The 12,159-nt window shown below is 37.5% G+C and overlaps 1 protein-coding gene across 1 annotated transcript in view; it reads right to left on the bottom strand.

Moving 5' to 3' along the window:
• Positions 1–12,159, bottom strand: part of cntnap2a (contactin associated protein 2a) — a 333,364-nt gene that overhangs the window by 153,455 nt on the left and 167,750 nt on the right. The window contains exons 4-7 of the mRNA XM_026292263.2: positions 8,526–8,673; positions 1,827–1,879; positions 1,382–1,532; positions 277–461 (exon numbers count right to left, since the gene is read on the bottom strand). Of these exons, the coding sequence (XP_026148048.1) occupies positions 277–461; positions 1,382–1,532; positions 1,827–1,879; positions 8,526–8,673 (537 nt within the window). The remainder of the gene's footprint in view (positions 1–276; positions 462–1,381; positions 1,533–1,826; positions 1,880–8,525; positions 8,674–12,159) is intronic.

Below are 12,159 nucleotides of genomic sequence, written 5' to 3'. Positions count from 1 at the left end.
GCAGATGCAGCAGGAAGAAAAATAGGCTAGTGTTCACCTGTATAATCTTTCACTTAGTCTGTGGGCAGAGTAACTCAGTATATATGTATTTCAGTAAATGTACTACCAAGATATTTCGGTAGCCTGTTACTGCTTCTCTCCTCGGTGTCACAAGCATTACGCCACCTCCTCTGTCTGTTTGGACAGTACGTATGCTGAGTAATTCCTTCAACTACACTACCTTTCTCTGTCTTTCACATTCAGTTAACATTACGTTCTGTATTATTTGTTGCTCACCTCATAGTCCAAATCAAGGTGGTCGAACTCTCCGTTGGTCCTGAAGTGCTGAGTGTGTCTGTCCAAGGTGAAGTTGACATTACGACGGTAGCGTTCAATCACCACCGAGTGCCAGTGATTGTCATCCAAGAGGCTGCCAGTAGTCACAGAGGTATGACCCAGAATAGAGCCATACTGGTTACTGCCTGTAATTAACATTTTAGTTACAGACAAGTTAAATACAGACACTGGACTAACTAATCAATAAACACATTTTTTTCTGGCAGAGATTTGCCAAGAAAGAAAAAAAATAATTAACTGCTGTACACAAAGTAGACTACAAGGTATATATTTATACCTTCTACATGTGGTAACTAAAAGTGTTTTGCACATTTACACTACCAATCACACTTTCCTACTGATTTCAATCAAAAAGTGTGACCAGTGTTTTGGTAATGAATATAAAGTTATCAAAGTTTACAGGTTTTGCCTTTGTTTTGCAATTTTATAAATCAAGTCACCATCATCAATGTTAGAATTCAATTCTAAGTAATTTTAGTGCTGTTTCCTGCCAATAACAATACACTTGCTATTTATTTAACAGTCCAAAGTGCCATTATATTGCAGTTAGTTACATTGGGTAGGGGAATTCATCACTGCAGTAAGACATCTTTAATACCAGTTCTGCCAGTAACAAAGCTGGTTGACAGTGAGTGATGTTCCACACACTCAAGGATTGTTGTACCTGCTGTTTACAGTGTAAAGGGAAAAAAGCTGTGCCTGGACAATTTATCTTACCTCCAAGATAAAGTTATCTTGACTGACATGAGATAAATTTTGATTACAGAAGTTTAGGATAATTGCCAAGACTATGATGATGGTATTATTTTGAAAACACATCCATATTAGCTGCATGCATCAATTAAATCCAACCAACAGTCAAAACACAGAAGGATGGACCTGGTATATCTTGACCTTAAACATATCACTTTGATATTTCAAATACAATATCTGGAAAAAATGTACAGTAAATCAGAAACATTGCAGAAGTTGGGTCAGCTTCAAGAAAAGCAATGCTTTGTTTTGCATTACTTGTCTAAATAAATGACATGCATGTGTTTCCCACCTAGGTTTATCTGCAACAGCAGCTTGGCCTTGTGAAGCTCCAGAGTAATGTAGTCTCCCTGCTGGCCCTCCCCATGGAGAATCACACCCTCACTTTCTGACGTCTTGAACCTCAGTGCAATCACATCTTTAATAATCTTCATCTTCTTCATCTGCAGAAATGTGAACAAACACAATGAAAGCCATGTGGTTGTTTAACACCACAGTTTGTTATGTGTAAATAAAAATGTAGGGAAAAATAAAACATTTCACTTTACAAAGTTTAGAACTTTACACTTTGTCAGGTCCCCCAGCTTCTGGATCAGAATCTGCTTCCAATTACTATTGTGCCATATTTATATTCATTGATTTTTTTTTTTTTTAAGGCTTTAACATTTATCACCTTGATGCACAGCTACAAGGTTAAGTCCAAATAACATAAAACATCAAGGTAGTAAATTCAGTACCTTAAAACGATAGGAGATTACACCATGTCCATCAAAGTTGATTACATCCGCCCCTAAAACAGACAATATATGAATAGAAAAACAAAATCAAATGAATGAGGAAACATAAAATCATGGAAGGTAAGAAAAGGCAAGACATGATTGCATAGTCAGAACCTTCATCCCAAGCTGATAAACTTACTGTGGCCTACACACGTCTATGACTAGGTCAAGAAATCAGAGAAACTTTATAAAATGTCTATTCCCAGCTATCGTTATATTGACAATAAACCCACAGCCCACAGTAATTACTGAAAACCTTGTCAGATGTGTTGATATGCTAATGATAGGAGTAGAGAGAAATAGCTTGTTGTAATGTGTAGTGGGATCTACATAATAATTTATGGTTATTAATATACCTTGTAATAATACATTGAAAGTCAGGCACCAAGCTTTTTTGTTATGAGCTACACAGTAAACAATAAACAATTATTAGTAATAACTCTCAAATTTGAAAGACAGAATTCTCAGACAGAGAGGTTTTTGCTCTTATAAGAGAAAACATTAAAACACCAGCTCTGTACATCTAAGTAAGTTAATTTATATATGTACACCAGGAAAAAGGAGATGGTAGTGGGTCACAGATGAGATGGCACATAATGAACAAAGTGATGACTGAATGGGTGGATTAATGAATTAATCTACTAGTGAAAAGTGATGGTGGAAGAATGAGTTAAATCTCATTAGAATATTAGAGTTCTTTGATTAAAAAGTCAATTTGGAGAGAAAAGGATTTCTAAGTTTATGGAGGAGTTTCTGGCTTTAAGAGAGGCTATGGCCAAACCACAGCTCAGCCACAAGGGTATCTAACCGTAGCTGTGAAGAAGAGCTTGGTTAGGTTCCAGGATGGAGAAAGGTCTGCTTTGTTGCAGAAGCAGGTTTTCTCCCTGTTTCGGTGGCTTTTCTATCTGTCTTTGGCCATTGTTTCAGTGTCCCGGGTTGGGCCGGAGGACAGGTTTACGGCAGTGGCTTTTGGAGCTGTGACAAAATTTAACATTTTTGTTTCTGATGACTTCTCTATACCTTAAACCACAATTCGACTGAAACAAAACTTAATTTAGCCTTTGTCTACAAAGGTTCTTAGGCTACAAAATTTGAAATAAAATTGACACAGGTTATAGGCAGGCAAAGGATAATCAAAAGTTAAAATAACATTTAGAACTAAGACAAACTCTTCCTGCCCTTAGGTCTGAATATCATTGTCTGTATCTATGTGTCAGCCCTGTGATAGACTGGTTATCTATATTTATGATCAGGATCTAATGAAAATCACATTTCCAAAAAAAAAAAGATATTATGGCAATGATAAAAAAAATGGAGAAAGGGTCTCTATCCCAGCATCCTAGAATGTCTTGTGTAAATAAACAGGTTAGATAAAGGAAGTGAACCTGATGTTTGAGTTCTCAGAGGTCTCTAGTGTGAGAGTAGGATGTGTGCCCATAAATGTAGGTCAGCTTTCTTTCGATCAGATGAAAGGAGGGGTTTGTGTCTTGGACAGACGACAATGTCTGGCCTGTTTGGGGGTGTATTCAGTAAGATCAGGAGATTCATTAATTAAGTTTTGGCTTTTGATTTCATCACAGTAAAACAAATCTTTTCCAGAGTGATCCCTACAAATGTAATATCAACTGATGCAAAACTGATGAGTAGGACAATTACATGAGCTCATTGAACTCAAAGACACACTCACACAGGTGTTTTAGTGTTTTAACTAGTTTGGGCTGAAAAGCTGTTGGGTGAAGCTCCAGCTCTAACAAGTTTCTGCAGAGGCACAAGCTAACCAAAACCAAAAACCGCTGGTTGGATGTGCAGGCAAGTACATGTACATACTTTCACTTATTTATAAAATGTTCTGTTTTGTAATAGATAAAATAAAAAAACAAAAGAAAGAGGTTGCAAGCCACAAGGGACAACTACATGGTCTCTATCCAGGACACAGTGATGGCAAGCTCAGAGGGTGGCTCAGGTTTTTAGACCCTGACTCAGGAGACCATGCCATTTCGGACACTGACCTAGATGGTGGTATTACACCAGAGATGTGACCGAGGTTGACTTGGATGGATCAATTCATGTAACAGCCAACGCAATCTTCAAATAGATGACAGGAATTTACTGCTTATCAGTGTTTGAAAAACAAGAAGTTAATTTCAGTATCACTTTGAGAGAAACTGAAAATTTGCTAAGTTTTGGAGTGTATGTAGTTACAAAATGTAGCAGTTTTGTGGGTGCTGAAAGTGTGCAAATGTCAAAAGTTCTTAGTTTACCTTGATAAATGAGATATCGGGCTTGAAATCATAATCAGGTTTGAGGTTGATCTGATAAAGAGTATGCTATATATTCATAAACATTACCCACTTCAGGTGGCAAAAGTATTTATACTTATCTAATTGTTACACATTAATCCATCAGTCTAAGGAGCATATTTACTAAAGCTGAAGCAAATTACCATCAGGTGCACAAACTATGGCATAACTGCAGTCAATTTAGCTGTAATGTTCAACAACACTAGAGATGCAAATGATAAAATGATAGAAATTATTTCCTTCAGTGATTGATGAATGGTTTGACCTGACAGCCTGTAAAAGTTTCTCACATTCTCCTTTGGCATCTGAAAAAGACAGATGTGCTGTGGAAACACTGCCTCCTTCCTGAAATGTGTTAACGCCAACAACATCTCAAATGAATACCAGCTGCCATGCTTTCAGCAGTACTGGTGAAACCTGCTTTTTTTTCTCAGCCCAAACCCTGTTGTGTCTCCTTAAACACACACACACACACAATTTCACTGTTTAGTGTCAAGAATGTTAGTAAATATCCCCCTAAATGTCTTCTAAATGTGAGACTTATTTAATCGCCTGACTTCACAGCTTACAACAAAATAGAAAGACATGCATACAGCTCATTAATCAGGTAATGTAAAACTATACCACAGATATTTCAACTGTATCATGTCAAGAATCTATTATCTATACCCGCTTATTCCTATGAAGGCTCACGGGGATCTGCTGGAGCCTATCCCAGCTCTCTTTGGGTGAAAGACAGGGGTACACCCTGGACAGGTCACCAGTCCATCACAGGGCCACATAGAGACAAACAACCTCACAATTTAGAGTCACCAATCAACCTGACATACATGTTTTTGGACTGTGGGAGGAAACCAGAGTACCTGGAGAAAACCCACACAAGCACAGGGAGAACATGCAAACTCCACACAGAAAGGGCCCTGATGATACTCCAGCTTCCTCCCACAGTCTAAAAATATGCAGGTTAGGATTAGGTTAATTGACTCAGTTAATCCCCCACCACGACCCCTCTACCCTTGCTTATACACGACAATGCTCAATATGCATTGTATGAAATTTTATTTGTATATTTTACTTTTTACTCCCTAGCCTATAAATTATGTAGAGACTGAGAGTGATAGTACAGCAGTAAATTCAGAACCAAGTGTATTGTAATTTTAATGGCTTTTTTCTTTCTTCGATTGTTCTAAAACAAAAATATCAACTAATCAGACAGACAGATAATAATGATTCAAACAAATAAATGGTGACTGTGAGGGTGGAGATCTCAGACAGAACGGACCATGTGTAGGGAAACAGACGTGAGTGAAATGACACCTGCTCAACTGCACTGTTTACCGTGATACATCTATCTCTATTTCTATCTTGTCCTCGCTTTTGCCCTCGCTCTCTCTCTTTGCTGCTGTTTTATTTATTTATTTTTCCACCCAGTGGCCAATGGGAAAACTCAGTTCTTCCAATGGCCACTTCCCCAAGACAAATCATTAGGAATTGTATTTATGGAAAAAATCAGAGCAGCATATTAGATGGCTATGAGCACAAAAACAGATCATGAACAATATCACCTACTGTACCTGTAACAGAAGAAAAATTGTCTTGCTTTTCATATACCAGTAACTGGAAATTAAATATGTTTGGATTTTTGATCTGATGGTTGCACACAGTTTTGAAATTTTACTTAAATTTGTTTATCCTGACAATAGATTTAAAAGTACTGTTGGCATAAATAGGGCACAGGTTGAAGACGGATATGATTGTGAAATGAAACCTATGTGAGAGTGACTGCATTTGTATAGAAAATTAAATTTGTACTCTGTTTCTGTCTGGCACCCCTTTTTCTCACATACCAGTTTTACTATTTCCTGACTCATCTCTAAAATAATTGATTTTCTGTTGATCCTATGTTAATCAAAATGGAAATGAGCATGTAAATTCCACAGCATGGTGGATCACGACTCCTTTATAGCCTCTAGCTCTGGCACAGACACATACACACATAGCCTTTCACTGCACAGTCCTAGATGAGTCATAATTTGCTATTGCATTTAATTATCATACATTTTCAAAAACACGAATTATCTTCTATAAGCAACATATTTGGTGATTATGTTGGGAACATAACATCTATATTTATCTGCCTCCTTCTCCTCCTCCTACTTCTCCTTTTTACTTCTTTCATCCTATTGTCTTTGTTACTTCACAACATTATACTTCTCACTTTCATCTTTGCATTGAGAAGCAGGACAACGTTAATGAGAAGTTCATTCTAAGAGAACCGGAGAGTTGAGGAGTAGAGAATGGCCAGAAGAACAGACAAATATACTGCATGAGCTCTCATTTTCTGACTGAATGCTGAAGAAAGGAGCAGTGACAGAGTAATCATGAGAAGGCACCGCAGGCTTCAAAACAGAGCTGACAGACAACTCTGAAGGATGATAATACAGTGGGACTGTTTATATGTGTGTGTTTGTGTGAATTTGTGTGAGCACATGCATGTGTGATTGTTACTGTCATCACTGATATCTGATTTTTAAGCATGTATTTACTGCCAATTATTATTAATCTTATCAATAACAATCACACATTTAAATAAAATGTCTTTAATATTAAAATGGAAAGCCAGAAACGTTCCACATGATGCTTCATGATTTTTTTTCACAAAACAGAAGCACATTTACAGCTCTTACCCATAATGACTTTGTTATCCTACTGACTGCTGAAAGGTTCTCTTGGAGTAGGTGTTTGCTACAGTCACATAAGGAGCATTTCTTGGTATGATAAGAAAAAGTGTAACTTATGATCTATTCCTTCCCAGATTTTGCCTCCGCAGTTGGAGTGCATATTCCCCATTGTACTGTGTTTCTTATTATTTTGTACACCTTTGGCTGAAATGTGAAAATCAAAATGCAATCCTGTTTTGTTGTTTGACAACTATAATTGGGTACAATATACTCAAGCTGGCATTATCTTGGTAAAACTGATGCAGTCTAAAACAACAATCCTGTAATAAATCTTTGCTTCATGAAAGTGATAATGTTCACTTTTTGTTCAAACTATTCCAGAGAGGTGTTAATTACACTGTACAGCAATTTTGGAAGATGAACGTTGTAGTGTTGAACTATACTGCATCACTGAGAGTATTTTGTGATAAAACTCTTAATGCATAAAGTTGAAAAAAAAAAAAAAGAGCTATACATGGCATTTTAATGAAAATGTCTCCAATACATTCCATCATAAATTACAACCAACAAATATTGAATTTCAACAGGCTCTGTTACAGAAACATCTGTAGAATTATATTAATACCTGACAAATGCACGTCTTAGTGGAGAGGCTGCAGAATGAATTAATCTAATCTAATCTAATCTAAATCAAATCTGATATTTAGTCTACCCACTGTATGGATACTTACTTTTACATTTGGCAAGCTACTGACAGAAAGACTCATAACCATTATTGAAAATACCTTGCAGGTATATACTGTCTTTCAGGTGCCACATTTAGCTTACAACTCACAAAACGTCCAGTGTTTGACACTGTTCCATAACCTATTATTTGGCTGTAATTTTTTTGTATGAAGTTGAAAAGCATATATATTATTTTAAAAAGTATAATGGCATCATAATTGTGAGCTGACAAAATTCTATTTAATATTAAAGTGGTTTTAAAAAATGTGTTTAAAAAAGATATTATATCAATAATGCAAATGTTCCCAAAGGCCTTATTGTTCTGTTCATCTGTGCATATGTGTGTTTGGGTCTTATCATTACTGACTTGCTTTTCTTTTAACAATGGAAGGAAATCAAACAAGGGAGGAATAATCAAAAGTCCAGGGACTGAATGCAATAGGTAGCCTTGTATATACACACAAACACACACACTCATTGACACCCATACACAGTGTAATCACATCTCTGAAATGAAAGAACCTGTGTGTCACTTATAACAGTAATTTATGCAGAGCCTTAATTGAAAATTGTTATCAAAATCAATTTGGCAGCCTTTAATAGGATGAGAGCAAAGAGGCTGCAAGAGAGTCAGTTCCATAGATGATACATTTGTAAGAAAGAGAGAGAAAGTGTTTCAATTTGTATGTGTCTATCATTTTATAATGGTGCTTTGCATTTTCTGAACACCGAGATTTTTGTGTGTGTGTGTGAGGCCAGATAGTTTTCCACATTGGGTTTGTGTTTGATTCCTACATAGAATCTGCTCATAAGGAACTTGATTGGCATTGACAAACCATCATTAGGCTCTCCCCACGGATCCATAATTATAAAGGTTAATAATAGTTTTTGCAGTATGAATAGGTTCAGAGTGTATGTGAGTGGGTCTATGTGTGTTTGTCTCCACTCACAGTAGGAGCAGCCATAGACTTCTATGCGTAGACCAATCCGTCCCTCTTCACTCCAGTCCAGTGGGACAAACCTTAGGAAGCGAGCCACGATACCCTGCTGCAGCTCATGGCGAACCACGCTCTCTGAATTGGAGTTCCCAGAAAAGGCCTGTGAACACAAGCAGTCATGCACATACACACACAGACACACAAACACAATGAAAATAAATACTCCAGAGCCACAAGTCTGCAGTCAAACAAGCAGCTTCGGGACTTAGAGCAAAGGTATTTGTTGCAGCCACCATATCCTGCCCTAAAGGTACAGAAAACATACAAAATAATTATGAGTCTACATATCTAATATGCCCACTATAAGACAGTCTTGACTGTAGGGGATTTGAAGAGGAAATTGCATATTGTATCCTACTCAAAGTGCATGTAACAAACTCCCTAGTCACACCATTTCATATTTAAGCTGATTTGTAGGTCCCCAAAGACTCATGTCAACTCATTACTAAGTTTTAGAGTTCCTTGTCATATTAGCACTGTGTTCTACACATTCAGCTGGCACAGTGTCTGAAATCAAGCCTCCGGGAAACAACATATTGTCTATGGTGGTAATGCGGCACCTGCAAAAGATTTCCGTAAAGGTAAACCTTAATTATGGGTTACATTCTTATTGAAATGTGATTATGACTTCTCACTTAAGATTATTCTTATGACCCTCCCAATATTGATTTCCTGAAAGTGTTTTCCTGCAGGAGAATGCAGGTAGAAAGGATTGTTATGCCAATGTTGTGGCAGCGGTGAAGGCCTCAACAGGGATTATATAAGCTTGCTCCAGTTCATTTCCTCTCTCTCTCCCCCTAGGATCCACATCTCCAGGTTTTGGTTGTTTTGTTTTTTTTTTTTGTTTCCTTTATTGAACAACATGCACATACATTTTTTTTTTTGCTTTATTCTTGTTTAATTAATTATTTTAATTGGAAAAGAAACTTACATTCATGTCATTTTGTAACAAAACCTGAGCCAGTTTGTGACATTATGAAATGGAGAAGCTGAATGTATAAGTCACATGTATTACTGTATCTATATAAGAATGTATGCACAATATGTATATGTGCATTTTCTTGTCGAAAACCAAAACAGATTTTAGATTAATAAAAAAAAAAAAAATAGGGTACAAAATCTCTAAAAAGCACTGGTCACCTTGAGCTCTTGTTTTAATGCCTCTTCACATATTTTCCCTTTTCTTTCTCCTCTTCTTCTCTGCTCTGCTCTGTCTCTTCCTTAACTTGACCTGGCACATAATGAGCTGAGCCTCTAACCACCCACTAATCCACCTCACCACAGTCCCTAAACTATTTACACTTTTGTGCCTTCCCCTCCTCTCTGAAATAATCATATGCACCACCACCTTGCTACCCTGCTTTTCATCTAAACACATATTTACAGAAGATTTGGCATGAACCATTTGGGAGAAACATCATTAATAGCTTAGCAGGTAACTAGACGAAAGCAAGACACTAGACAGCCATGTGTTATTTAAGATAAGACATGAAGTGTGAAGGGCAGTGGATGAGTGTGGGGGAAAAAAAGCACTGCTCAGACAGTCTGCTTTGAGCTGACTCCTCTGTAACCCAAGTTTGTACCCCCTGAAGATATGCTATCTGCAAAGAAGGAGATGGTCAAGAGTTCACACAAAGCTCAGAGCCACTGAACTTCTACTATAGTGGGGGAGTGGACATTAGATCAACAGTGACTCTATCTCCTCTGTGCTTTTACCTCATTTTCATTTTAATCTGTATTTATCCAGGAAAGGTTAACTGGTTGCACAAACACACATACTTTTTTTATTAGTGCCTGCAGGTCCTGAAGATATGAGCTAAGTGACTTGCTTAGGGTTGCAATGCTGTTTTTGAGAGAGTGGTAACATTCATAGTACTGAGGCCTATCTCTGTTACCAGTCGTAGAAAATACTGTTCGGAACAGCATGAAGGCTTCATGTGGGAATTCTGACCTTTCCCTGTATAATCAAATATAGATAGATTTGTGTATGCTTTTAATAAGTCTCTCAACACAGTTTGAGTACATGTCCAGTAAGGACATATGGGTGGTGAAGTAGGCAAGTAACTTTTTATATCTCTATTAGACCAGATAGCACTCTATTAATGTATAGGAAAATACCTAACTGTTCCCAAGTCTGACAACTGCTGGAACCACATAACTAAACTTATATTGGAGATAGATGTGAAATGTTGCTATTTGACGATTGAACACATCTTTAAAAAGTGATTCTAAGACTAAAAATTAAATCTTGTTTTATTCACTGAACCTACCAGCAGCTCTCCCTTCTGTTTTTCTATCAGGTCTCCACAGTATTTTCTCTCAGTTTTTGCTTTGTATCGCATATTTTTCCTTTAGTACTCTGTTTCCAAAATGTGTCTGGTTCTGGCTCAGGATTTGAAACACAAAAAGCATAAATGTAGCCTATCTATTTTCAAGTACACAAAGGACACTCACGTGCACACGTACACACACAACCTCCAGCACAAAACCTAGCCATTTAAACCTTTCTGTTCAAACCTGATATCACCTGTAAGCTCATTTCATAGTGGGAAATAAAAAAAGTTAAAAAAAAACACTGAGGACTGCATATCTACTGAGGATTTGGTTGACTGCATGCAGAAGACTTTACTTCATTTCGCCCAGGTGACAGTTTCTTCTACTTGCCCTTGTCAAGGTATAACAGAGAAAGTGTGGAAAGTCAAAGACCAGACCAGTTCTCGTCTCCACCCAAAAGCTTCATCCCCATCCCCATTTTCCTGCTTCCTTCTTTTATTTCTCTATTGTGTTCATCCTACTATTCAGCACTTATCTGTGCTTGGCTGAATGAACAGCTCAATTCAAATGCATTACTATTCAGAGCAGAGGGCAGAAGGTAGGATAGCGAAGAGAGGAGGAGCAGCATGAGGAGGAAAAATTTGTGGATGCTGAACACCTTTCAGAAGTCTGCCTAGTCAACCATTTAATTCCCTCTCCTCCAAAGTCAAATCATTAACCAGCAATCCAATGAGTAATTGTGAATTTGTGTATGTGTGACCATTTATTTCAGAGTATGTGTTGTATAAGTGTTAGGCAACTTTAGGGCTTAGACACTTTGACGTTTTGTTTAATCAAGAACTGTAGTAATTTATGGCAACAAAGGCCACAAAGTGCCAGAGGCAACTTTCGGTTTTTAGTTATGGCATGTGTGTGGGTCTCTGTGTGTGTGTGCGTGTGTGTGTGTGTGTGTGTGTGTGTGTGTGTGTGTGTGTGTGTGTGAGGATTCTCTGCTCCTTTGATCAGTGACATTCTAAGTTCTAATCTTTATGTTTCTAGGTGAAGTCACTTCGTTCTAGAATATATTCCTGCCCAGACTGGACAACTCACCAGTCAGAATCATTGGACCTGGAGTCCTTTCTCATTAATAATGTGTTTTATTGATGTTCTGATATCTGTAGCATCTGACTCTCAAGATTACCTCTTTGTGATTGGTTTTCAAGATTTTCAAATCGTGTTGTTTGCATGTCTTGCAACATGTAGACATAGTGAGCCCACTGTCGTCTTACTGGTGATCGAACAAATGGAACAAACAAAGCAACACATGAGGAAG

The sequence above is a fragment of the Mastacembelus armatus genome, chromosome 20 (genome assembly GCF_900324485.2).
Source record: "Mastacembelus armatus chromosome 20, fMasArm1.2, whole genome shotgun sequence".
Lineage (NCBI taxonomy): Eukaryota > Metazoa > Chordata > Actinopteri > Synbranchiformes > Mastacembelidae > Mastacembelus > Mastacembelus armatus.
The sequence above is the reverse complement of the archived record's forward strand: the minus strand, read 5'-3'. Positions and strand labels throughout refer to the sequence as shown.